This window comes from Squalius cephalus, assembly GCF_949319135.1.
Source record: "Squalius cephalus genome assembly, chromosome: 8".
Lineage (NCBI taxonomy): Eukaryota > Metazoa > Chordata > Actinopteri > Cypriniformes > Leuciscidae > Squalius > Squalius cephalus.
This window is the reverse complement of record NC_137129.1, coordinates 25,420,396-25,447,551: the sequence shown is the minus strand read 5'-3', so window position 1 is coordinate 25,447,551 and position 27,156 is coordinate 25,420,396. Positions and strand designations below refer to the sequence as shown.

At 37.8% G+C, this 27,156-nt stretch overlaps 1 protein-coding gene across 4 annotated transcripts in view; it reads right to left on the bottom strand.

The window, feature by feature from the left end:
* Positions 1 to 3,404: 3,404 nt before the first annotated feature.
* LOC307163103 (T-cell differentiation antigen CD6-like) overlaps positions 3,405 to 27,156 on the bottom strand; it is a 29,959-nt gene continuing 6,207 nt past the window's right edge. For 2 of the 4 annotated variants that reach the window (XM_079878965.1, XM_079878964.1), the window contains exons 3-14: positions 24,930 to 25,202; positions 22,861 to 23,145; positions 20,768 to 21,079; positions 19,500 to 19,811; positions 18,840 to 18,899; positions 18,455 to 18,586; positions 11,212 to 11,328; positions 10,996 to 11,115; positions 7,074 to 7,148; positions 5,128 to 5,223; positions 4,858 to 4,995; positions 3,405 to 4,180 (exon numbers count right to left, since the gene is read on the bottom strand). In XM_079878965.1, coding sequence (XP_079735091.1) covers positions 4,047 to 4,180; positions 4,858 to 4,995; positions 5,128 to 5,223; positions 7,074 to 7,148; positions 10,996 to 11,115; positions 11,212 to 11,328; positions 18,455 to 18,586; positions 18,840 to 18,899; positions 19,500 to 19,811; positions 20,768 to 21,079; positions 22,861 to 23,145; positions 24,930 to 25,202 — 2,054 coding nt within the window. In that variant the 3' untranslated portion in view covers positions 3,405 to 4,046. The remainder of the gene's footprint in view (positions 4,181 to 4,857; positions 4,996 to 5,127; positions 5,224 to 7,073; positions 7,149 to 10,995; positions 11,116 to 11,211; positions 11,329 to 18,454; positions 18,587 to 18,839; positions 18,900 to 19,499; positions 19,812 to 20,767; positions 21,080 to 22,860; positions 23,146 to 24,929; positions 25,203 to 27,156) is intronic. The other 2 variants (XM_079878967.1, XM_079878966.1) reach the window with 2 other exon arrangements.

Here is a 27,156-nt window from a genome sequence, read left to right as displayed (position 1 = left end):
TCTGTCATCAATCACTCACCCCCAAATTGCCCCAAACCTGCAAGATACCCGCTCACCCCTGGAACACTAATGAAGTTCCCTCCAATGAGAGCCATCCGTCCCCCCATCGACAGCCCACACAGCCACCCCCTCAAACCCCAGAAAGGCAGCAAAGACACCACCAAAATAACCCATGTGACTCCAGCGGCCCAACACCAGCCCCAAACCCAAACTTATGAAGCGACATGAGTGCTTGCCTGCACAAAAAATATCATTTTTCCACTTTATTTACAAAATATTAATCTCCAACACCAACACACATTCAAGCAATGATGTCTGCTCTCGCGTCAACAAAACACGTTTGCATTATGTTCTCGTGAATGTGTTATGCACAAAGCACTCGTGTCGCTCAACAAAACCGAGGCTAAACCGCTGGAGTCACACGGACCACCCCAATGATGCCCCCACCACCCCTCTGTATGTAATGTAGGCTTAAAGTTCACCCAAAAATGAAAATTAGCTCATGATTTACTCACCCTGAAGCCATCCTAGGTGTATATGACATTCTTCTTTCAGACAAATACAATCGGAGTTATATTAAAAAAATGTCCTGGCTCTTCCAAGCCTTATAATGGGAGTCACTGAGTATATTGTTTTTGGAAGTCCATCAAAGCCTATCTAACCGTAATAAAAGTGCTCGGAATGGCTCCGGGGGGTTCGTCATTACGTTGTGCGTCAATTTCAAGGGTTACTCTTCAGGGCTGCCAACTCTCACGCATTGAGCGTGAGACTCACGCAATTGACACTTTTCACACGCTCTCACGCCACACATCCATTTTCTCACGCACAGAAAAATTGCGGAGCAAAGAGGTAACCTACTTTTAATATTAAACTAATTCTCAGCTCTTAGATTTCGTCAATTTTATTACGAAATTCAGACAAAAATACGTTTGGCGCTTGTAAATGTGACGTGACAGATCGCTGAGCGCCTCAGTTCAAGTACACGTGAACCGATCATCTGTTACTTTTTTATTTAAAGATGCAGTAGGCCTACAACTTACCAAAAGTATACATAATATCGACCAATTAGTGTTTTTCAACCACGGAAAGAGATCAATATAACAGCAGGAGAACAATTATGTCACATAACGTTACATTTACCTCAGGAAAGCCATTTAATGACCATAGCATGTTAACTGAATAGAAAAAATAGCTAGAGAGGAGATTTTGCTGAGCACTATATTACATATTTATTAGATTTTTACTTATGTCATTAAATAATTGTTATTATAACAAAAACTGCATTATATTTAATTTAATTTGTTATTTTTAACCTTTAATAATACCAGCAGATTGGGCCCTGTATGTTTACAGCATTAGGTGAGATTATTTTTTTAAATAAAATTTAAAATAAACATGTATCCAAATTAGTCAATATTGAATCAAAATCGGAATCAAATCACAAGAATGGAATTGAAATCTTGAAATTTTTGTCAAGCAATAATAAAAACTGTATCCTACCATTAATTGTACAATGTAAACATTGTATCATGTTGTCACTAAACTTCATAAAATTCTATTTAGTTACCAAATGTTTTGACAATCACAACTACATACACCCCCAAAGTCTGCGTACGGCCGTCTACCGGAAGCTAGTTATTTTAGTCGATGAAGTTTTATATATGGATATTTTTCTTACACGAACGCATCGCTTCACTACAGAACACAATCTAAATATGCAAGTCAAAGCCACATCTTTTACCTTGTTACTTGTGTAAGGCTGCTGCCAGTATGTCTGGTCGACCCCTAGATGGAACAAAAGGCCCCCCTGGACATTAACACTTGAACTATCTCCTGCATATGTAACAGGGATCTCGAGATGCAGCACACAGTGCAGTTCACACTCCACACACACTATCTCCCCTTCATTCCCCCTCCTCCTCACCTGAAATACACTGAAAACCTATGCAATGTAAAGTATGTACAAGAAGTATTTATACATGTTTGATATCATTTAAAGTGTCTCAGTGCGTCTGGTAAAATGGTCTCATTCTCCCAACCATAGGGAAAAGCTAAAAGATGAGAAAAGTGATGTATCCTCTAAAGGTGTTTTCCCTCCCCCAGGTCCTCCATTCAGACTGTACCTCCTGTATGTAAAACAAGAACCTATTCAAATACAAATTCTGATCTCCCAGTGTGAATCCCTGAACAGGGAACCAAAATCTAATTACAATGATAGACGGCCATTTGGTAAGAATATTGAATTATCTGGGAATATAAGGAAAAGGTGCAGAAAGTTCGAGGAGTCTGTAGGTTGACTGCCCACACAACCGCATGTGTGTAATTTTTCGTTGCCAGGTAATAATCTTTACAAATTCTTCAATTCCTGAATTGTTGCTATGTTATGATTAACTGATGATTTTATTCTTGCGAATTGGATTTTGAATTATTGCTTCATTACCTGGTCAATAAATTGTAAACATTTGATTTTATTCTGACTGACTCTGAGATTGTTTTCATTCTTATAGATTATAGGATCCGTATATTTCCACAAGCCTGCGCTAGACATTAGTGACGACTAATACTTGATTATCAGATTCAAGTGTACTTGAATGAGGGGAGCGAGTTATTTCCGTCCAGAATCAGCGAATGCTATTTGATCAACCTGGATTCGGGTGCGTTCCATAACCTCTGTTCTCATTTAAATGTTCCTTTAGATACGTGTACGTGGTTATACCACGGGCTTGACTAAACTAAAGCCATTTTAAGAAAAGTAAGTTGATCGACTAACGTCTTTTATGGTGGTCATGACCTCTACTAAAGTGAAACAATTTAATTAAGTTCCTGAGGTGGCATTCAAGGGGGCTATGTAAGTGTCTGTTATTTTGTACGTGTGAATACGGCAAATCTCAGAGATTTAGCCAATTACCTCTGTTTTGAGAAATCAGACTGGCGAGATTGTGTCGTGCATCCGAAGGACTGCTAAGCGATATAGTTTCCTAATCTAAACGGGTAAACTATAATCAGAGTTAAAAGAATAATCAGATATTCGTTCACGTTTAATGATGCACAGATATCATTAAAACCTTTTCATTTATGGAGTCAGATGAAACGAGCTATTGCATGTGAGAAAATATATTGCATTTAATCTTGTGTTGCGTAAAAGGAAAGACAGTCACGCGCAGAGAAACCTTCCCCGTGTTATTGGAAAACCTCCATTGGACCAATAGACGGGCTTACACTTGCTGTATAGATCTGGTGATTTCAGAATCGTATTCTCAGACGTGTTTTCCTGGAAGCCTTTCAGTAAATTCACGTCTATTAAATTAATTAACAAAATGCACATATTTACTCTCAATCATATGCTTAACATGCTGAAAACTTAATGTTTCTTGTCTTATCACAATAAATTACTAAATACATTTCATGAATCACAATTTATGAACTTCTGTTCAAGTTCCAGAGATCTGAGGTTAGAATAAAATAAAACAATGGTTAATAACTTTGTTATTAACAAAGTTCATAATTAAAGTACATTGTGTTAATAACAATAATATCAAATCAATTTGCAGTAGTAAGTGAAACATTTTTTGTGTGTATTTAACATTTTAATGTAGTCAGCAGCAGCCATCAATACAGTAAGCACCCTGCCTTCAGTTACGGATGCCAGCTTAAGTCTCAGATAACATTTCTAAAATTCTTAGAGCATCTTGCTTTAAATGTTCATATCTCATTATTAGAGGGAACATGTCCCCCTCAGTCATTGTGGTTAGACTATATGACCCAATCATCAGTCATATGCATTTGGAGTAAAAGCACTTGTAGGCTATATGTAAATGTACTTTTTACACTGGAATGCACTCAATGCATCTGCAGTGATATCAAAACTTGATGAAACATTTAGTATACATTATAATTATACTATGTAGAAGCAGACATGAATGTACATAGAAATAACATCAAAAACATGGAAAGGTCTGAAAGAATAATGGCATAAAATGGTTCTCAGATATGGTGTCTAATGGTACTGTGCTAATAGTATGTGGCCACTATATCACAATCTCCACCTAATCTAAGTAGTAAGGTTGTTGTATATAGTTGCCAATGTCATCATAGTCACTTTCAGGAGAGATCTCATTATTATAGGTGACGGGTGAATACAATGAGGAGTCCTCTCTGCTGCTACCCGCTTTATCTAGTTCTGATAAAAAAAGAAAATAAATAGAAATTACATATTTTTACATATTAAAAATTCTGTCCAAACATTACCAAAAACAAACTGGTCAAGAGGTTTATATATTGCAAAGAGTATGGAACAGTAACTGAATGCACTATCATATATAAAGAAGTGATCACTGTACACCTGTATATGTATTATATATATATATATATATATATATATATATATATATATATATATATATATAATTTATATGTTTCATTTATATGTTCCTAAATGTTTCATTCACAGAAACTGCCTTTCATAAAGCTCTTACTATCAAACTTTTTATTTGCAACTCTTCCCGTTCAGTTTAATACATTCAAACTTAAACTGATCTTAATAATAATTTGGTACATCTATATATACTAAAGTAAATCTATAGATTTCTATAGATATGCAGTAGATTCTAAAGATATAGTATCTGTAGAATTTGTTTGCAATTTCTGATACGGATAACCAAATTAATTCTTTTGACATTATAAGCGATTTATCTTAGATGATAACCACTATATATCAGCCACGGCTGTGAATTCACCTGCGATACAACAGCACTCAGCATTCTGGTTGTACTCGTATAATATTGCTTACTTTTTCATCAGTTCTATGTATTTAACAGATTTTCTAGAGAGTATGCAAATCCGGGGAACATTTAATACCTGCAGTTTGTAGACAGTCTCTGTTTTCCCCTGTATTTTCATAACATTCAGCAGACTCAAGTGAGCACAGGTCCTGTGCATTTGTGCCTGTGTTCTCATAGCATTCTCCTGATGAGGTGCAGGATGACTCAGAGTCCACTGTGTGAAAGAGGGCTAATTATAATACTCATTGTAGCTTAATAAAAGCATTTTATATATCTAATGTAAATAATAATATAAAAAAGACATGTCTATTTAGTCAAAGTTTTGTTAAATATAAATAATTCTCACCAGTTATAGCAGACTCATGCATCTGGTGTGCACCATGATTAGAGGAAGTGTCACAGATTTGTTGGTATCCTTTCACTGAGATCTCTGCCGGGGCAGCTGAGACACAACAGTGTTATGTGTTAGTGTTATAACAGTTAATGTGTATTTAAGAATTGTAATAATTTATCCGTTACAGTTTTTGTTTAATTGCTTTGCCGCAAATTTCACAAGCAAGTGTTACATTTTCAAAATTCTTAGTACTAATATTACAACAGATCATCAGAAATGCACTTTTTCAAACATTTTAGCATGTTTTCAATTGTGTTTGCACAATACACAAAATCACAAAGTATCCTTTTCACAACACAAAATAGCCTAAGTCTTTAACATTTCATTCACAGTAACTGCCTTTTATAATGCTATTATTATTAAGCTTTTCATTTGCATCTCTTTTCATTCAGTTGAATACATTTGTATATTATTTAATCCAACTGATCCTAATGGTTAATTAATGAATCATTTGGTACATCTATTTCTATAGATACAGATTAGATATTTGTTTGCAATTTCCCATAACCAGATGTAATGAATTATTTTTACATTATAGCCAATTTATCTTAGATTATAACCACTATGGTGTGTGTGTGTGTGTGTAAATTATCAATAACTGTATAACATCAGACTGATCAGACATGCAACATAAGAAGGGAGATGGCATCAAATACAGCATTTTACATTACATTATGTATGCCATATGATACTGTAAACAGATTACTATGGTACAGACTGCCACATTACTGTAACTCACCCTTATAAAGGTCAACTACAGTATAGATTCAGTCATATGACACAGTGAGAACATTTACTGTATTGCCAGCAAACTCTGTTCTAGCACAAAACCTCATGGCTGTGTCATACTTCACTAAAGAATAAACAAAAATCAGAGGTGTAAAGTCCAGGGGTCAGAAAGTAAAAGTCTTGCCATATGTGTATTCCACCCATGAACTCAGCCAGTTGATTTCACTAATTAGTTTTATCTCCTGGCTGAAAAACTGTGCTAATTAGCAAATACAGGTGATTGGAACAAAATACTAAAGAGGACCTTTACTTTCTGAACTTTACACCTCTGACAAAAATCGGCACCCTGCCACTGCTGCTCCCAAAAATCTATTTATTAAAATAACTGAAGGTCTGTGTTAGGCAAAAAAGGTTGAAATATTGTATATTTTAATAAATTAATTTTTGGGAGCAGCAGTGTGCCGATTTTTGTTTATTCTTTAGTGAAGTGCTTTATCTGATCATGCACCTGCCTAAGGTTTCTGGATGTGCGAAAATGTGTATAACTGTAATAAAAGCATGGGATCAGGTTTTACAAGTGGTAACACAGCTAATTGTTTAGATTTGTTTGGTTACAAATTTGGATTTTTGTACTAAGTATTTTGAAAATGTACACCTTACTTGTGAAAGTAGTACCAAAGCAAATAAAAAAAATATGTATTCATCAGCCTATACCAGTGTATCAAAGTGAAACAGGATATTAAATGAGAAAAAAGTAGGTTTTTGTAAAGACTCGATTTTCTCAATTGTTATTGTTTATCAATAATGTTAAACATTAACATTAATCAAGTCCAGCTTCGGATCACAGGGCTTGAGTTCTGTGCTCAAACCCTTCCATTATGGACAGGACTAATTTGTTTACCTACAGTAATTCACACTTGAGAATTATATGAATTTGGGACCTTGTGAAATCACATCTTGATGAAAGTTTTTTTTTTTTTTTTTATGTTTCAATAACATGAACACTTTCACAGACCAAGAATGAAATATTAAGAAAAGTAAACCGAATTTTGATTTCCGTGATGTTGATGTTACACATTTACATTCATACTGTACATACATGCATGCATGCATACAACTGAAATAATGTAAAGTACAAACAAAGTGAAATAAAACCTTGCCCTTCTTACCCTCCTCCATCACACTGTTCAGGTTTGATGCCTTTACAGCAGGCGTTTTACCATCTGCACTGTACCGCATTGAGTCTACATGAGAAAGAAGAGAGAAGTCTACTCACAGTACTGCCTACTAATTTTCAGTGTTGGGAAAAGTTACTTTTAAATGTAATTCATTACAATATTGCTTTACTTCATAAAAAGTAACAAAAAAAATTAATGTTAACTAAATTAACGTGTTATGTTACTTTTTCTCAAAAAGTTATATTTTTGGAAAATGTAAAGGCCCTTTCACACCAAAAATTAAATGAATAAGCCTCAGGCTAACAAAGCATGGAACCCTGGGTTAGAAACCAGGGGCTTTTTCACAGATAAAGGGTACAAAGCCCTCTGCTTGCAAACCTTAATAATGCGTAGGGGGTTGCACATAGGGCGGAACCCTCTGAAATACCCTGACCTAGCCTGACGTTTCCCATAATGGCAAGGAACAACTCGTGCGGGAGATAAACAGTTCCCGCATGGGTAACTTGAATTATAGTAACCTGCATCACGGATGAATCCCATACCACCTCCAGAAAAGTTGTTCTCTGATTGGAGACAACACACCGTTCATGTGGTTCAACCTCAGGCCCAAGCACCTAAAGTGAACGAGTACAACATCTCGATGCCGAGCTGCTAATTTCTCTGACTGGGCGAGTATCAGCCAGTCGTCGATGTTATTCAGCTCACAGATGCCCTGGAGTCACAATGGAGCCAGAGCCGCATCCATGCACTTTGTGAAGGTGCGAGGCGACAAGGCTAAGCTGAAAGTAAGAATTCAGCAGAATTTTGATATGAAAAAGTATGCATCCTGTAGATCATGGCACAGTTTAGATGACTCCCTAATCAAATACACCTGATTCAACTCATCAGCTCATTAGTAAAGACTCGAAGACCTCAGATGATTGTGTCAGATAAAAGGGGTATTCCAGGGTAGGGAACCACTGCTGTAGATTTTATTGTGTCGAATAAATCTTGTGACTGGATTTGAGACATGAACAGCTTTGGCGTTAACATCTTGAACTTGTATGTCCTCAGAGTACAGTTCAGACAACACAGATCTAGGATCGGATGCATCCTTCTGTCCTTTTTTAGTTCCCATTTAAGTAGTGGAATGTGGAGGCAAAATCAAGGTGTCCAAGAGAAAAAACTTTTTTCCTTGATGCCCATAAAATTAAGCCACAGATGCCTCTCCGTAGCGACCATAGAAGCCATTAAACGGCTGATGGCTTGGGCCATTTTCTTGGTGGCACGGAGGGTGATATCTATGGCTTTGAGGAGTTCTTTGACCGCCCCATACCCATAGTCCTTTAGCACTACAATGGCCGAATAATTAGATGTTGCTGGGCTGAAGGTTCTTGATGAATATGGGTTCTTCCATGATCTCAACACCTCAGTGAAATCCAGAAAGAAGGGGGCCAATAGACTGAGTGTGCACTTCTATCACAATGTGCAGAAACATCAACATATTTCACACATTAAATGTCTAACTCCTCAGAGCCAGGTGCCTATTAAGCATTTAACTCCTCAGAGCTAAATGCAGCCAGTAAATCAACCAGACAAGATGTAGCACGGTCTGGATGATAGATCAAATATGCCATATTCAACCAAATCAGCATCTTAGAAATATAATCAATATATTTCATACAAACCAAAAGAGATCACAAGTGAGCTTCCAGTTTACATGAGATCTTCCCATGCAACATAATCCATTTGCATGCAGTTGGGGGATAGAGAGAGGAAAAGGGGAACCTCCAACTACTCAACGTTTCTTCCAGTTTTTTATTTAGTTGTGGACCTATAATCCACACGCTGCCTCCCTCAAGAAGAAAGTAAAACAGAACCGAAGCTTAAACTGAAACTCTCGGTATAGTGCACACATGTACACATCGGGACATTTCATACACAGATCTCTCCTAAACTGTTTGTTTATCATTCTAGTCTAAACAAAATCAGATGAACAATGTGACGAGACGTGACGTGAAGGCCAAGTACGGTAACCCGTACTCGGAATTTGTCTGCTGCATTTAATCAATCCAAGTTAGTGCACACACATTAGCAGTGAGTAGTGAAGACACACACACAGCAAACCATGGACACATACACCCTGAGCAGTGGGCAGCCATTTGCTGCGGCGCCTGGGGAAAGATTGGTGGTTAGGTGCCCTGCTCAAGGGGACCTCAGTCACAGGTATTGAGGGTGGAAAGATTTCTGTTCATTCACTCCCCCAGCTACATTTTTCCTGCCGTTATTGAGACTCGAACCAGCAACTGGACAATTTCAACATATTTTGAACAATTTGACAAAATCACAAACTTTTCACACATTCATATCAAACAAACGGCTTGTAAAGACAAAGAAGCTGGAGATTCTATTACGGAATTGATGACAAGCTGCGCTTCATCACCTGACCTCCGTCAGCCAATAGAACTGATGTGATTTCACACATGCTTCAGAAAACGGCACATGCTGAAGGCTGCATGCAGTTATGTTGCACACAATTATGTTGCACACAATGATCTCATGTTAAATCAGAAGCACACTCTGAGGAGTTAGATATTGATTATGCTTCTATCTCTAAGAAGTTAGATGTTGAATATGGTATTGATACTTTGCACGTGACGTCACAAGTACTGGCTGGCGGGCAAGAACGTCGTTCTCCAGCGACGAAACCCAGTAAACCAACCAAGGGTCGCCAGTTTTACTATACAAAAGTTGGTGTTTTGAGGTGTAAACGACATGCCAGATAGTTGTTGTGCAATTGGATGCACTAACCGCAGATGAGATAAGCAACCTTCACAGTATGAAATTATCATCAAAGGTAATTTCAACATTTGTTTAAATACAATGGGTGTATGATCATGTAATTAATCGTGTCTTTAAGTTACTGTAGTTTTGTTAATCAACACCACCAGTATTCACCAGCTGGTTCGGCGATTCAGCTGTTTGTGTTATGAGTCTAAGCTAGACTATCTGTACGTTCACACCGCCGCCGGCGAGAGCGGCAAAATTCATTGAAAATGAATGATTTCCGGGCACTTTGACGCTCTCGCCGGTGGCGGTGTGAACGCACAGTAACAGCTGTCGTCTTTTGCTAACAATAACAGAAGTGTGTGATAGGTTGTTTTGAGGTTTGCGATATCTATGATTTTCAATGAGAACCAGAGATGACCTAACAGTAGAGCTAGATTATTTATGGAGGAATTATTAATGCTCGATTATCTTAAAAAAAGGTCTGCTTTACACAATTTAGCTACCTTGGAGTTAATCCTAGTCCATAGTTATGCAGCTAGCTCGCTAACAGACTTGATAGCAACTAGAAAGTCCTGGAACTACAGGACTCAACGTTGAAAATACCCGTTTGTTGCCCGCCAGGTATCCGTGGTAGTCACGTGACTGCAAAGTATCAATATTCTGTCTGTCATCCAGAACGTTACATCTTGTCCCGTAGCGTCAACAACCATGCGTTGAGTTCCCTCGAAAGGGAACAAAGTAATTTGAAGTCCATTTTTGAAAAAGTATCTTTGAAAAGATATTTTTTGTAAATTTAAAAATAATGTATTTACTCGTTACTTGAATCTGATTACATAATGTTATCCAGACCCCAACATTGGATTTCACAACAATATTTTTTGTTTAGGGGAGAATGGAGATGGTTGTAACACCTTTTGCTCTAACGTGTGTAACTCAGTGTTTACTGAATGTTGCAGTATTTCTTTAAAAAATTATTTATTCGAGCACATAATTATTTAAAAAAAAATTATGTACCCTTGTAATCTTTAATCAAAAAAATAAACTCTAACTCAGTAAACTGATGGTGTTACAGCTGACCCCGTGTTACAATCATCCCTAGTCTTTCCTGCTTGCTCAGTATTGTCCATAATACTTAATGACTAACTGTGAAACGTGGATAAAGGAAAAGCCGCTTCCAGACTGATGTCATGTTGCTCATAATCCGTATCATACGATCCACTCTCAACGCTACTCTGAAGCCAGATACGCTGAGGAAATATGGGAACTACAAGCACACAGAGAAAACAATTTCCGAATACAGAAAACAAATGTTAAGTATCTTTCATCCACATAATATCAGCACAGAGTAAAACACACTCACCCTCAGTATCACTGCTATTGTTTGTAACTTTGACAAGATTGACAGAATCTCTGTAGTTATTTTCCTCAGCTTCAGCTGTGGCCTGTAGGTTCATGTATCTCTTTTGGACCACAACAGCTAACAGTGAGGTTAAACAGGAAAAACAAACCGTTTTATACCACAGTATCTAACATCATCTATAAATGATGTTAGAGGCCACTGACATTCCAAATATAGGGTACAATGGGGCTAAAGGTGCACCGGGGTAAAAGGAGCATTTTACTTTATTCTCTTTTAAACCACTAGAAGGCACAAAAATTCAGCTCAGCACTTTTCTTAAAGGACAAGTTCGGTATTTTACACTTAAAGCCCTGTTTACAGATCGTTTCTGATGAAATAGAATGGTTGAGATAAATATGTGGACACATGCTGCTGTCCCGAGAATTTTAGGTTTATTTCGCTTCTCCCCCCCACCTACAGAATGGCAGCCTATGGGCACTGGAACAATCCTTCCTAAAACGCATTAACTTTCGATTACAAAGACGTGAAACTCACCGAGTGGTCAGGGGTGTTCACTGATATGCTCACACAAAAATCGCTGCAAAAGATGCTTTCCAACAGGTTTTATCGTAGTTTTTGTCCAACTCCATTGACTTGAATTGGATGGGCTGTGTGCAGTACGGTATTACTCCGCCGCTTCTTCTTCTGCTTCTTCTGTGTATTCAATTAAATGCCAGTGGTTTGCTTGCAATTGGCAAAGGTGCATTATCGCCACCAACTGGGCTGGAGTGTTTATTATTCAAGCTCTCAACGGAAGAATCTACGGGTGTGAGACGTTTGGAAAAATAGGTCCACAGTTTTACAACGAATGGTAAAACACCTGTTGGAAAGCATCTTTTGCAGCGATTTTTGTGTGAGCATATCAGTGGACACCCCTGACCACTCGGTGAGTTTCATGTCTTTGTAAACGAAAGTTTCATGCGTTTTATGAAGGATTGTTCCAGTGCCCATAGGCTGCCATTCTGTAGGTGGGGGGGAAAGCGAAATAAACCTAAAATTCTCGGGACAGCAGCATGTGACCAAATTTTAATCTTAACCGTTCTATTTCATCAGAAACGATCTGTAAACAGGGCTTTAAGTGTAAAATACCGAACTTGTCCTTTAAGCTCTTTTGATGATGCATGTGAAAATGTAGCTATTACTTGACGCGATCGCAGACAGCAACGCAAAGTTGATTCTGCACTACTTTGATCTAATTTTTGTTGTAGATTCAGCAAATTAGAATCGATAAAATCATTGATTATATTTTGAGGCAAAGGTCATGTTAATGTTTTTTAGTTTTGTTCAAGATAATTAAAGCAACAGTTTTTCAATAACGGAAGAATATGTAAAAGTATGGTATTTGGGGTAAAAGGCGCCCCTGCTGTTGGGGCTAAAGGCACAATAATTAACATGATAATAAATAGCTGACTGAATTTCCATTTGTTGACATGACATAGATTCAGATGGTAAATATCACATATTAAATAGGGTGAGATAATCACCATATTTATAATGAAACAATATATGATATTAATAATATCATATAATAAAATATCATATTTATAGTTACTACTGTAAAGCTATACTAAAGTATCCTGGGATCTTATTCAATGGTTTCCAAATATTTACTTTTTTAAATAATTTTGTTTCTGTATCTTTAAAATGAACATATTTTAATGACAGTTCATTTACTGAACAAAAATGAATCTATTTATTTATCAAATTAAACCAGAAATAGTACAAACTTTGCTAAAGTGATTGTTTTGAACAAGTATTAACTTTATTATTATTCAAAACATATTATTTTACCAAAATTATTTGTATAAATAATGTGTGCCTTAAAGAGTACCTATTATGCCACTTTTCACAAAATGTAAAATAAGTCTCTGATGTCCCCAGAGTGTGTATGTTAAGTTTTAGCTCAAAATACCCAACAGATAATTTTTTACAGCATGTTTCAATTGTCATTTTTTTTTAGGCTCAGAAAAACGCACCGTTTTAGTGTGTATATCCCTTTAAAGTCTGCGTGAACCGGAAGTTGCAAACGACTTTTCTCCAGTGTTGTGACGTATTTCCCAGTGAAAAGGAATATTGAACAGAGGGCAGGGTTTTACTCTAGCGCTCCTCCTCTCCATCTCTGCTCATAACATACTAACGGTTTGAGGGGAGTTGTTAAGCGTTTCCAGAGAATGTCTAATGAGGGGAGAAGTGCCACTCAATAAACTTCCGGTTGCAGTTCCACTCTTGTTCCATATGAGGGCGCTCACATGACGAGTGCAGAATGAATGGAGGTCTATGGAGCTATACCGCTCAAAATCCACTTTTCTTAGGATAATATTTTTTGTCTAGTAATTTGAATGTTGTTTTCGAAAGGGGATGCAAAGAAATTACACATTGCTTGGTGTTAGATTTTTTAGAGTCACTTATTTGCTTTAAAAAGTCTTTCAAAATGTCAATGACGTCAGAATGCTGACGTCATGAGCAGAATGCTAGCGTGTTATAGGCAACAACAACTCAACCTGTAAGAAATTGAAAAGAAATAAGTACTCGTTCATTTAACTTTCGATCTATAACCCATGTTGAACTTGCAAAACCTACAATCAAATCAGAGATTTCTCAACGGCAATCGGGTGAGGGAGACAAATTTAGCCGTCTAGCCCCATTGACTCCCATTCATTTTGCACTCATGGCGAGCGCCCCCAGTGGAACTCTGATTGGAACTACAACCAATAGGATTTAATAGGGCGTTGGAGTGAACAGGCTTTCTGTAGACGGGCTTTGGCGTTTCCCAACCCAAGCCGTCAAACCTACATCATCAGAGAAGGAACGCCATTCCAGACCGGAAGTAACTTTTCAGACTTTGATTAAAGATTACGACGGCAAACAATTTTTTTCTGTGTATTAACTTAATTTTTCACCTCAAGACTAGTAATATGCACTAACAAAGTAAATAGGGTCAATTTTGATTTCAGTTGGACTTTAAATGCAAATTAACAGCTGCTGCCAGCCCAGGGGGCGGAGCCTCACGAGCTCACGCTAAGAGCCAGGACAATCTCATTTGGGGCACGTTCAAGTTCAAAACGGTGCGCAACGTTTTGCTACGGTTTCCGGGTTGAACGTCATGTTTCCTGGAAACGGCGTGCACCGGTGTGCAACGGGGTTTGAGATACGTTTTCTCTTGTTTGGTGGGTGCTCTTTTTTGTACAGTCTATGGGTGGGTGTGTCAGAACTGCAGTCCAATCAGCAGCAACATGTATATAAAACACGCGGTATTAAAGTGAACTCGCACAATGGGTTCAAGGAAAGTAATTTACAAATGTGTTTGATGCAGCTCGGTATACGCAACAACTGAGGATATTAAAAGACATGTTTGTCATAAGTTTTATTGTAAAAATATAGGATATCAACATAATGATGTAGTTGTTTATATTTTTAGCTTCATTGCAAGTGTATGACATTTGGTATATAAATAAACAATGGTAATTAAGTGCTTTTCCTAAAAATGAGAAAGAAAATACAGGGTATTAAAACAGTATGAACTACAAATAAAGTCAGTATGTGAGGCTAAATAGATGTGTTTTAGTCTGAATTAGGTAAGATGTGTGCTTCCATTTCAGTTTCCACAAATCCCTTCACTCGATTGGAATGTTCTCTTTTGTTCTGGGGGGCAAGTGCAGTAACTGTAACATCAGGCATATTTTGTAGTATTAAACACATATTTATACCGACTTCATCAGGCTCCGAAAATTCTTCACAAAGAACACAAAGAATGGCCTTCTCAGCTGCCATAGTTGCAACTCTTGCGTCATCAGAACAGTGTGTTCAACGCATCACCGTTTCTGTTTAAAAAACGTTGTGCAACGTTTTGTCGGGGCTGAACGCAGCCGTGATAATATCAAAACAGAAACTCTCCGTAGTGGTGTTCATTTCGACTCGGAGACTCGGCTCGGACAATAATACCCACAGAGCCAGAGAATATATGCTGTATGGAGATAGAACAGGTATAGTTTAGTTTAATTACGGTTATTTGTCATCTCCTTTTATCCACTATTAATACAAGCCTGCTGTAGCAGACCCCGTCCGAATGATGACCAAAATATACTGATGAGTTCAATTAAGTTTATTGTACCTCACACAAAAGATGAAGCCTTAGTTTTACTCCAGAAAATCACTGTAAGAGCCGAATAAACAGTACATAAGTGCGCATTAAAGTCTTATCCATAAACTCACTCTCTCTCCCTTTCATTATCATGGAACATACACAGCGAAATACACAAAACACTCATTAGAACTAACAGTAAACAAATATACAGTGAGGAAAATAAGTATTTGAACACCCTGCTATTTTGCAAGTTCTCCCACTTAGAAATCATGGAGGGGTCTGAAATTGTCATCGTAGGTGCATGTCCACTGTGAGAGACATAATCTAAAAAAAAAAATCCAGAAACCACAATGTATGATTTTTTAACTATTTATTTGTATGATACAGCTGCAAATAAGTATTTGAACACCTGAGAAAATCAATGTTAATATTTGGTACAGTAGCCTTTGTTTGCAATTACAGAGGTCAAACGTTTCCTGTAGTTTTTCACCAGGTTTGCACACACTGCAGGAGGGATTTTGGCCCACTCCTCCACACAGATCTTCTCTAGATCAGTCAGGTTTCTGGGCTGTCGCTGAGAAACACAGAGTTTGAGCTCCCTCCAAAGATTCTCTATTGGGTTTAGGTCTGGAGACTGGCTAGGCCACGCCAGAACCTTGATATGCTTTTTACAGAGCCACTCCTTGGTTATCCTGGCTGTGTGCTTCGGGTCATTGTCATGTTGGAAGACCCAGCCTCGACCCATCTTCAATGCTCTAACTGAGGGAAGGAGGTTGTTCCCCAAAATCTCGCAATACATGGCCCCGGTCATCCTCTCCTTAATACAGTGCAGTCGCCCTGTCCCATGTGCAGAAAAACACCCCCAAAGCATGATGCTACCACCCCCATGCTTCACAGTAGGGATGGTGTTCTTGGGATGGTACTCATCATTCTTCTTCCTCCAAACACGTTTAGTGGAATTATGACCAAAAAGTTCTATTTGACCACATGACTTTCTCCCATGACTCCTCTGGATCATCCAAATGGTCATTGGCAAACTTAAGACGGGCCTTGACATGTGCTGGTTTAAGCAGGGGAACCTTCCGTGCCATGCATGATTTCAAACCATGACGTCTTAGTGCATTACCAACAGTAATCTTGGAAACGGTGGTCCCAGCTCTTTTCAGGTCATTGACCAGCTCCTCCTGTGTAGTTCTGGGCTGATTTCTCACCTTTCTTAGGATCATTGAGACCCCGCGAGGTGAGATCTTGCATGGAGCTCCAGTCCGAGGGAGATTGACAGTCATGTTTAGCTTCTTCCATTTTCTAATGATTGCTCCAACAGTTGACCTTTTTTCACCAAGCTGCTTGGCAATTTCCCCGTAGCCCTTTCCAGCCTTGTGGAGGTGTACAATTTTGTCTCTAGTGTCTTTGGACAGCTCTTTGGTCTTGGCCATGTTAGTAGTTGGATTCTTACTGAATGTATGGGGTGGACAGGTGTCTTTATGCAGCTAACGGCCTCAAACAGGTGCATCTAATTTAGGATAATAAATGGAGTGGAGGTGGACATTTTAAAGGCAGACTAACAGGTCTTTGAGGGTCAGAATTCTAGCTGATAGACAGGTGTTCAAATACTTATTTGCAGCTGTATCATACAAATAAATAGTTAAAAAATCATATATTGTGATTTCTGGATTTTTTTTTTTTAGATTATGTCTCCCACAGTGGACATGCACCTACGATGACAATTTCAGACCCCTCCATGATTTCCGAGTGGGAGAACTTGCAAAATAGCAGGGTGTTCAAATACTTATTTTCCTCACTGTATTAGGCCAATGTGAAATTGTAAAAACTGTTCCCATACAAGAAATAATGATAGTGAGATAAGTGTAAGATTAACTACTGTACAAATAATCATGATAAATTATTTTAAAATGTATTTATTTATTTTAATATTATTCATTTATTTAATTTATTATTTAAAATGTATTATTTAAAAAAAAAAATTGCAAACAACTTTAAATCTATTACATAATATGACTATATTCAGTATGCGGTTTAGTATTCAGGTAATATAGAGAATATAGTATATCAATACTATATGTATGTTTATAGAATATTATATCAGTCATAAGGAATGCATTGCATAGCTTTATTAGCATGGCCTATTACTTATTTTCCTCACTGTATACACACCTTTTCAGTGCGTGCTTAATCAACTGGTAAACTGTATATCCACGACTGGATGAGCTGTCAGAAAGTGCGCGCTCTCACTTTAATTTTTGCCGTGATCAGTAACGTTAGGCCTGTCGCTCCGGAGACTGTAAGCTGGATCACGAACAGTACAGATGCATCCTCGAGTAACAACGAGAGTAAATGAAGACTGCTAAGAAGCGGACAATAAACAATAGCGGACTGTGTCCAGCTCACTCAGGGCGGGTCTATGCTCAAACTGCAGTGTCAATCAACAATCGTCACGTCACATTGCACCGAATCTGAGAACAGCTTGTTCTGAGACAGTGCTTATGATTTATGGGGATTTTTAAAAAAGCACTTGGTGGATTTTTATCATAGGGTGGTTGTGTACACACACTGCCAACACACATTTATGTTCAAACACCATGTAAAAGTGAATTTTGCATAATAGGTGCCCTTTAAATAATGTGTATAAATAAAAAGGCTCACCTGGCCACCTCATACATAAGATTTTTAAACAAAACAAACCACTTTTATGATTTATTTTAACACAAAATTTGTTGCACCATCAATGTTCAATAAAAAAAAATAAATACACATACACTATGGGAGCAGTGAAAAGCAATTTTTTCTTAAGATGTGCCTTTAGCCCCGTTGTACCAACTCAAATGCAGTACAAAACACTATCCCATCCATTATAGAATTGCACACAATTGGCTTACTTCTTAATCGCAATGGTCCTTGAATTGGTATTTGAATGTAAAATGTAGGCCTAATTTATTGTTTATTTATTTTGGGTTTAATTATGACCTGCTCTTCATAGCTTTTGCGAGATTCACCAAAATAAAGGTATAGCTAATTAGGTGGTCCACAAGGTTTTCTGCCAACAATTAGTTAGATAAGAAAGTGTGCTTTAGATGTGTTGGTCTGTAGGTTTGGACCTACCTTTCTTCTTTTTAACATGACACAAGAGGATATTTGTGATAACTGCAATCACAAGAAAGAACCCCAGAACAAAACACCCCAGTAACTCTGGAGATGGTGAGAATCTATGTGAATTGTCCATTGGCGTTATCTCTAGAAGATGGAAAAGAAAATAGTCCCAGACATGTTAAAAGTGCGATGCTTCTGCCTGACATCATTTCCAAATGCAGCCAACCATGAATGTTATATAACTCACAGTTACCTTTCTTCAAATGTAACATTTATTTTACACTCCATCCATGGCATAACTACAAATTAGTAGTAAATTAACCCCATTAATTTTCCCAAGTAATTTCCCCCTTTAATCATTTTCAGTTTTAGGATACTTAGAAAGATTCAAGATTACTTGTGGTTGCTGATGCTGAGGTTGGTATTTGACTGGTGGGAACAGGGAGACCAAGAGAATCTGGAAAAGAAGAAATGTTTATCTTGAAGCTGTTGTACATGGGCTGCTCTGTGCTGCTGCAACCTCTGTGTGAAGTTCTGACCCACTTTAGTGTTAAAGGCTCTGTGGCTGCTATGTGTCTGTGTTAGCAAGCAGCCTTAAAACTTTGCAGTTGTCATAACGTATATGTAATTATTTAGAATTTCATTATTAAAAGGGAATATAAGTTAAATTTCTATGAACTACAAAACATTGGTGGCAACATTGATGGACAATGCCACTGGTTCTCACATGTCTTGTGAATAATGGTGTCAATGGCACACAATTAAAAGCGGAAAACAGTGAATAAAAACAATGAGGGAAAAAACAAAGGGGGACATTTTTGCATAAATCTTCAGAAGGTTTGGAATATAACATATGAGCTATATAAGCTGAAATATAGCATATTTTTGAAGTTTGACAGACATCATTGCTGCTAAGGGTTGTGTAAAGATTTAACAATTATTTTAGTGTTCCACAGAAGAAAATTAGAAAATTTCAGTTTTGGGGTAAACTGTTGCTGTAACTATTAAAATATTCTCTTACATGTTACATACAAAAAACACAAAACATGTTACTTACTGTTGCAAATCAACCCAGCTGCTTTTGCTTCCTTGCATGCAAATTTATTGTCAATATACTCTGCACACTGCCATAGGTTTTTGCTATTCTGGTCACATTGAAAATACCAGAGTGATTCATTTTTATGTTTGAATGGGGGGTCAAAGGCTGTGAAATGTTTGACCATTCCACAATTCAGCATATCACAAGCCATAGTAGCTTCTTCCTTGTGCCAGCACGTGTCACACACTGTTCCCCATCTACCATTGCGATGGATTTCCACTCTACCAGCACATCGATCCAGACCGCCTGTCAGTCGCAGAGCCTTGTATTCTTCATTAAAATGAGAGGAGACATGTGAACAGACATGCAAAAAAAAAAAAAAAAAAAATAATAATAATAATTTCAAACACATGCAAAATGTAAGTGTCACCCATGGCACAGACCCCCGAATTGACAATTTTTTGACACAAAGGCTTTAATTACTTTAAAATGTTATAATTAATCCCACCATTAGCCAAAGTTTGTGGCATACATTTTTTTAAAAGACACTTTTAGAGGTTAATGCTGCCTTTACCACATTTTCTGGTAATGCAGACACAGATGAGTGTGAACCCAATTGCAGGTACTTTATTGAAGGTTTGAGGAATGAACAGGTGAGTAACAGAATAATAATGAGAACAAACATGTAACGGAGGCACAATGAGGAGAACAACATAAGAGAATCAGCTATGAAGAATCAACGATGGAGAATCAACACTGAAGAATCAACAATTGAGAAACACAGGCAAGTACTTTAAAGGGTATGAGTCTTTGCAATCAGTTAAAGACCAGACACTGTCTGTTTGCCGTTTAATCCTGGATGGACCTCAAGGTCATTAACTCTTACTTTATCTACTTAATTACAAACATTTTATTCTGAATGTATAACCAGAAGAGAACTGCCCCCCTTGTTTCTTCCAAGGTTAGTTTTCTCCATTATCCAACACCAAATGGAGTTTTTCATTCCTTGCCACAGATGATTTTGGCTTGTATGCTATAAGGGACTAAATTATTATGTACTATGCATTTTCTTTTTTATAAGTATGGCATGACTTTAATTAACTTCTCAGTTAAACTTCTCAGTTTAAAACCTTAAAACATGAATCTGAAAACAACAAAAAGGCTTATATCCGTCATCGAACAGTAATTATTGGCTTATTTGGCTAAAATATGGATCCATCCATAATTAACTCTCTTATCAACATTGCTTGAGATGCCACTTATAACTCACACATAGTATTACATACCTGAGCAAACCACACCTGCGTCCTCCTTATGACCACAGTCATGTCCTTGAGTAAGTGCCGGGCATTCCCATAAGCTCCTCTCTATTCCAGTGCAGTTGAGTTCGTCCAGGTGTATGGGGCCTGTACCCTGGCCGTAGGGCTCACCTTGACCACTGACAGACACAGCGTACCCACAACCAAGCTGTGAACACACCACATTTGCATCCTCCACGTCCCATTTATCATCACACACTGTGCCCCAGGACCCCCGCCACACCTCCACACGGCCCCCACAGCGATGACCGCCCCCAACCAATCGGACAACAGCATTGCCTGAAGAAGCAGTTGGGACATATAAACATTTAGACAATACTAACATTTTTTACATAATTTAGACAAAGAACTTCAAACCAAAATCATGCTTGCAGCAATTGCACTTACTGGAATGTTCATGGGGAGAGAGTATCAAAGGGTATAAAAGTAGAATTGTGCAGCTTTTTTCCATACAAAACTTTGCAAATTGCATTTCAATTCAAGGTGGGACTACTGTTCTAGGAAAATCTGGTTATGTGTTACCAATTCCTGCAGGTGTGTAAACAACCCTTCCCAGATTGCAAAATTGCTATGGCCCAGATCTGGTCCACATACCGCGTGCAATGATGGCACTTGGGCGTTCTGCTCCTGTTTGACAGATATGGACTACAAGGCGGCCATTGCACAGCCACATGTCAGCATTTTAAAGGATTATTCAATTTTTTTAATGTTTTATGCCTTCATTTGATTACCATCGTTTTTAATAATACATTTGGGAGTTTTTTTGTGTGTGTGTATTTGCCAGTGATTACTGTCCCATATCTTTGCCAAAACTGGCCCAGATATTTCTGAATTGGGTGACATTTTCTACATGGGCCACTTTTGGTTTACAGCCAGACAGGGCCATCCTTCCGGTGGTACAACAGGTGCACTTTCTCTAACTCCTGCTGGGCCCTGCCCTGTGCTTTTGACGGTGCCAGTAGCCAGATTAGACTGTCCCACATTTTTGTTTTGTGATATTTGGGCCATATTCACCATTTTCCACATGGGCCACTTTAGGCTTACATTTATTTTGTATAGGCCAGAAGGTGGCCAACAGTGCCACATCATTGCCTGAAGTGGCCCACATCTGGATGCTATTTGGGTTGTGTATGTGGTGTAAAAGTTAAAGGGTTTATCAGCTTTACATAGTCATGAAATGCCTAGAAAACTGTCACAAACAAGTTTAGTATGTGATTTTATCACATTAGTTTCACATGTATAATGTGCAAGTTTTGTTATTTCAAAATAGTCTATTTTAACTGTTTATCCAGTTGAATTGTTCCATTTTAAGTTCTTTACTGTAAAAATTATTTGTGTGTTTTTGAGTTAAATTTTCACAAATTGAGGCATGCATTGAAATTATTTTCTGTGGTAAATGACAGACCACATTGGTCTGGTCTGGTAACACATTGTCACAGATGCCGTCACAGAACTTAAAGGTGCAACATGCAGGATTTTTTTGGTGGGGAGGGAATAAAGCATATTTATAAATAATGACTCTCAATCATTACTTATGGTCCTCTAGAAGTGTAGTGGTGTTTGTGTATACAGTATAGAGACATTGTCTTGTTCCTGTAATTCCTGAATTGTGTGCCAGACGTTTCTGGGCTGCAACCTTTGGCCAGCAGGTGTGCAGCCCCAGCCAATCGCAGGTAAGGGTGGGACTTTATTGTCTGTGCCTGAAGCAGTTGTCGTCTCGATACAACATTTTTTTGCTATTGCCTTTTTGACTACTATCTGTAACTCGAGTGAGATTATTAGGTATTGTAATTAAGTTTTTATGATGACATACTTATAAATGCTATTCATGCATGATTAAGACAATATTTGCAAAATAGCTAATCACTCATCTTCCAGCAGATAATTTCTTGAGTCATGTTCCGCCCACGAGGAACTTGAATGCTGTGCTTACAAACAGTAACTGAATATCCTGCATAGAGCATCTTTAACTTGTACTGAACCCAGAACATTTCTTTAAATTAATATACCGTCATCTTTTTCATAACTGTTATATTGTAATGAAAAATGTACAAACTTACCGCATTTAACTTCAGAGAGGACTGAGCATCTAAGGTTAGTAACCTCCGTACAGTTCTTTAATTGATAGTTGTGATAAACACAGTTTGTGAAACAATGCGTTATATTGGTTGTGTTCAATGCGCTGCTCTGAGAGAGGCTGTAGACCTTTCCACAGCCAAGCTCATGGCAGATCTCACTGGACACATTGTGGAGAGTGTCTTCAGGTAGAGAGACAGAGGATTCTGTGTCTGGGGATTTAATAGTCCAAGAACATGAGCTAGATATTTGAGCCACATAGGGAGAACCTGGGGGTAAAAGAAGAAAATCAGCATTTCAATAGGCCATGCTAATAAAGCTATGCAATGCATTCCTTATGACTGATATAATATTCTATAAACATACATATAGTATTGATATACCATATTCTCTGTATTACCTGAATACTAAACCGCATACTGAATATAGTCATATTATGTAATAGATTTAAATTTGTTTGCAAATTTTTTTTTAAATAATACATTTTAAATAATAAATTAAATAAATGAATAATATTAAAATAAATAAATACATTTTAAAATAATTTATCATGATTATTTGTACAGTAGTTAATCTTACACTTATCTCACTATCATTATTTCTTGTATGGGAACAGTTTTTACAATTTCACATTGGCCTAATACAGTGAGGAAAATAAGTATTTGAACACCCTGCTATTTTGCAAGTTCTCTCACTCGGAAATCATGGAGGGGTCTGAAATTGTCATCGTAGGTGCATGTCCACTCTGGGAGACATAATCTAAAAAAAAAAAATCCAGAAATCACAATATATGATTTTTTAACTATTTATTTGTATGATACAGCTGCAAATAAGTATTTGAACACCTGTCTATCAGCTAGAATTCTGACCCTCAAAGACCTGTTAGTCTGCCTTTAAAATGTCCACCTCCACTCCATTTATTATCCTAAATTAGATGCACCTGTTTGAGGCCGTTAGCTGCATAAAGACACCTGTCCACCCCATACAATCAGTAAGAATCCAACTACTAACATGGCCAAGACCAAAGAGCTGTCCAAAGACACTAGAGACAAAATTGTACACCTCCACAAGGCTGGAAAGGGCTAAGCCAAGCAGCTTGGTGAAAAAAGGTCCACTGTTGGAGCAATCATTAGAAAATGGAAGAAGCTAAACATGACTGTCAATCTCCCTTGGACTGGGGCTCCATGCAAGATCTCACCTCGTGGGGTCTCAATGATCCTAAGAAAGGTGAGAAATCAGCCCAGAACTACACGGGAGGAGCTGGTCAATGACCTGAAAAGAGCTGGGACCACCGTTTCCAAGATTACTGTTGGTAATACACTAAGACGTCATGGTTTGAAATCATGCATGGCACGGAAGGTTCCCCTGCTTAAACCAGCACATGTCAAGGCCCGTCTTAAGTTTGCCAATGACCATTTGGATGATCCAGAGGAGTCATGGGAGAAAGTCATGTGGTCAAATAGAACTTTTTGGTCATAATTCCACTAAACGTGTTCGGAGGAAGAAGAATGATGAGTACCATCCCAAGAACACCATCCCTACACCATCACCATCCCTGCCTAGCCAGTCTCCAGACCTACAGTAAACCCAATAGAGAATCTTTGCAGGGAGCTCAAACTCCGTGTTTCTCAGCGACAGCCCAGAAACCTGACTGATCTAGAGAAGATCTGTGTGGAGGAGTGGGCCAAAATCCCTCCTGCAGTGTGTGCAAACCTGGTGAAAAACTACAGGAAACGTTTGACCTCTGTAATTGCAAACAAAGGCTACTGTACCAAATATTAACATTGATTTTCTCAGGTGTTCAAATACTTATTTGCAGCTGTATCATACAAATAAATAGTTAAAAAATCATACATTGTGATTTCTGGATTTTTTTTTTTTAGATTATGTCTCTCACAGTGGACATGCACCTACGATGACAATTTCAGACCCCTCCATGATTTCTAAGTGGGAGAACTTGCAAAATTGCAGGGTGTTCAAATACTTATTTTCCTCACTGTACATGCCAACCTACAGACATGTTCAATTTCACATCCCACTGCATGGTTCTTACCACAAATAACCTCAGAGAGCATTTTGCAGTGGCTTCTCACAGTCTGAGTGCAGTTGTTTAGCTCAGAGTTGTGGTAAAGGCAGCCTGTGAGACAGGTACTGTTTAATTCTGCATCAGATGCCTTTAATTTATACACATCACCACATCCCAGGGACAGGCAGATCTGAGAAGAGAGACTGTGAATATCCTCCACAGCTATAACTGGCATGTTGCTTCTAGAGGTGCTGAGGGTCCAGGAGCACGACCCAGAACGCTGATCTGCTTGTGACACAACTGAGAATACAAGAAAATGTACTTTTTACAATTTACTTTCTCAATGCATATTCCTGGTCTGTGAATTTAAATTATTCATTTCAATTCAATTTACATTAATTTGAAATAATATGTGTTGCGAAGAGCACTATACAAAGCGGCTTTCCAGAAAATGCATGTTTCTACATTACAATTAAGAGTGATTTGCTATCAGAGGTGACTGTGTCCAAGTAATGTATTTCAGAAATGTACATGTACAAATCACGCAGTTAGTTAACAATGTATTAATTTAATGCAAAAACAATGAGCTCATTGAAGTCATTATTACAAAGTTGTGAACATAATGATTACGATATATAGAAATTACATAAATTATAATTATAAAAATTTTTTTTCTCTGTAATCTTTAATCAAAATGTAATAACTTTATCAGTCTCTGCTCCTTTTCTAATGACGTCAAAACCGCAAAGGCTATAGATAATGTTAAAGCCAAATAGTTTTAGCAAGCTTTTATTAGGGGCCAAGCACCGAAGGTGCGGAGGCACCTATTGTATCTGTTCCATTTCTTATTATTATTCTTCCGCCATGGGAGTCTATGGCAGCCCATAGAACCGATTGCGGGAAAGTTGTTTTGGTTTGACATTCTGATAGAGGACAGTCCCAACATTAAATACACCAATTTTGGTGTTTCTAAGTCATTCCCTCTAGCGCCACCACCTGTCCAAAGTTTTACTTTTATTTTGCTAATAACTTTTGAACCGTAAGGCCAATCAACAAAATTCTTTTTTCCTCTGATTCCTGAGCTCATGCCGATTCGATTGCACCCTATGACTTCATTTTCCGTAATAAAAATATGGCCGCCATTTTGAATCATTCGAAAAAGCTACTTTTTCGAACTCGTCCTAGACGGTTTGTCCGATTTGCACGAAAATTGAACCAGATCATCTTCAGGCAGTACTGACAAAAAGTTATGGAATTCAAATTGATTCGTCAAACCGTTTTCAATAAACGCACGAACAAATTTTACATAGCGCTTGTGAAAACAGTTGTAGAGCTGTATCTCCGCAACGCTTTATCGGATTCAGACCAAACTTGGTACATGTCATCACAAGCATGACCTGAGGCAACATGCAGCGTTTCGGCGTAGCGCCACCTACTGGTCCGGAGATATGAAAAATGGCTATTTTTGCTTATAACTTCTGAACAGTTTGTCCAAAATTCATAAAATTGGTCTCGATAGATTCAGGGTAACATGCCGATTCGAATGATATCCAATTTTACCATATCGGCCATTTTGACTGTCGGCCATCTTGAATTTTGTGCTAAAATGCTGTATTTTAAGAATGCATGAACGAATTGTTACGAAACTTGGTATGGGTCATCAGCACGATGTCCTGAAGGAGCGTGAGAAGTTTCGAAACAGCACCACCTAGTGGTGATTTTTTTTTTCAAATGCTTATAACTTTGCGTGTGATCGAATTATTTTCACGAAACACATCTCATTCGACTCCTGAATCGTTGCCGAGTCCAACGATACCAAACATGCTAGGTTTCGCCTTACGGTTTGTGTAGCGTTGTGATTTAGCGCTTAAAAAACATTAGGCGATATCTTTGAAACCGTTTGTCCGATCGAGACGAAACCACCGTCAGAAGTTTGGAATCATAGCTTGTTAACTGTATGGCAATGCCCAAATGCGAAAATATTGATAGTAAGTGGTAGTAAAATCCAATTAAAGTCATGTGTCAGTCATTTTTTACGTGTTTTTTCATATAAATGTCTATAACTCCGAAGCGAATTGAGATATTTTCACCAAAATCGACACACATATGTATGGGCTCACTCTGAGGACACATAAAAGAAATGGTGTGACTGAGCCTTTTGGTGGTGCTATAACAGAACAAAACATGAAATTCCCATTGACTTCAATACAGTTTTGTGAAATAAAATGCTATACTAAACAAATGCATTGGTGTA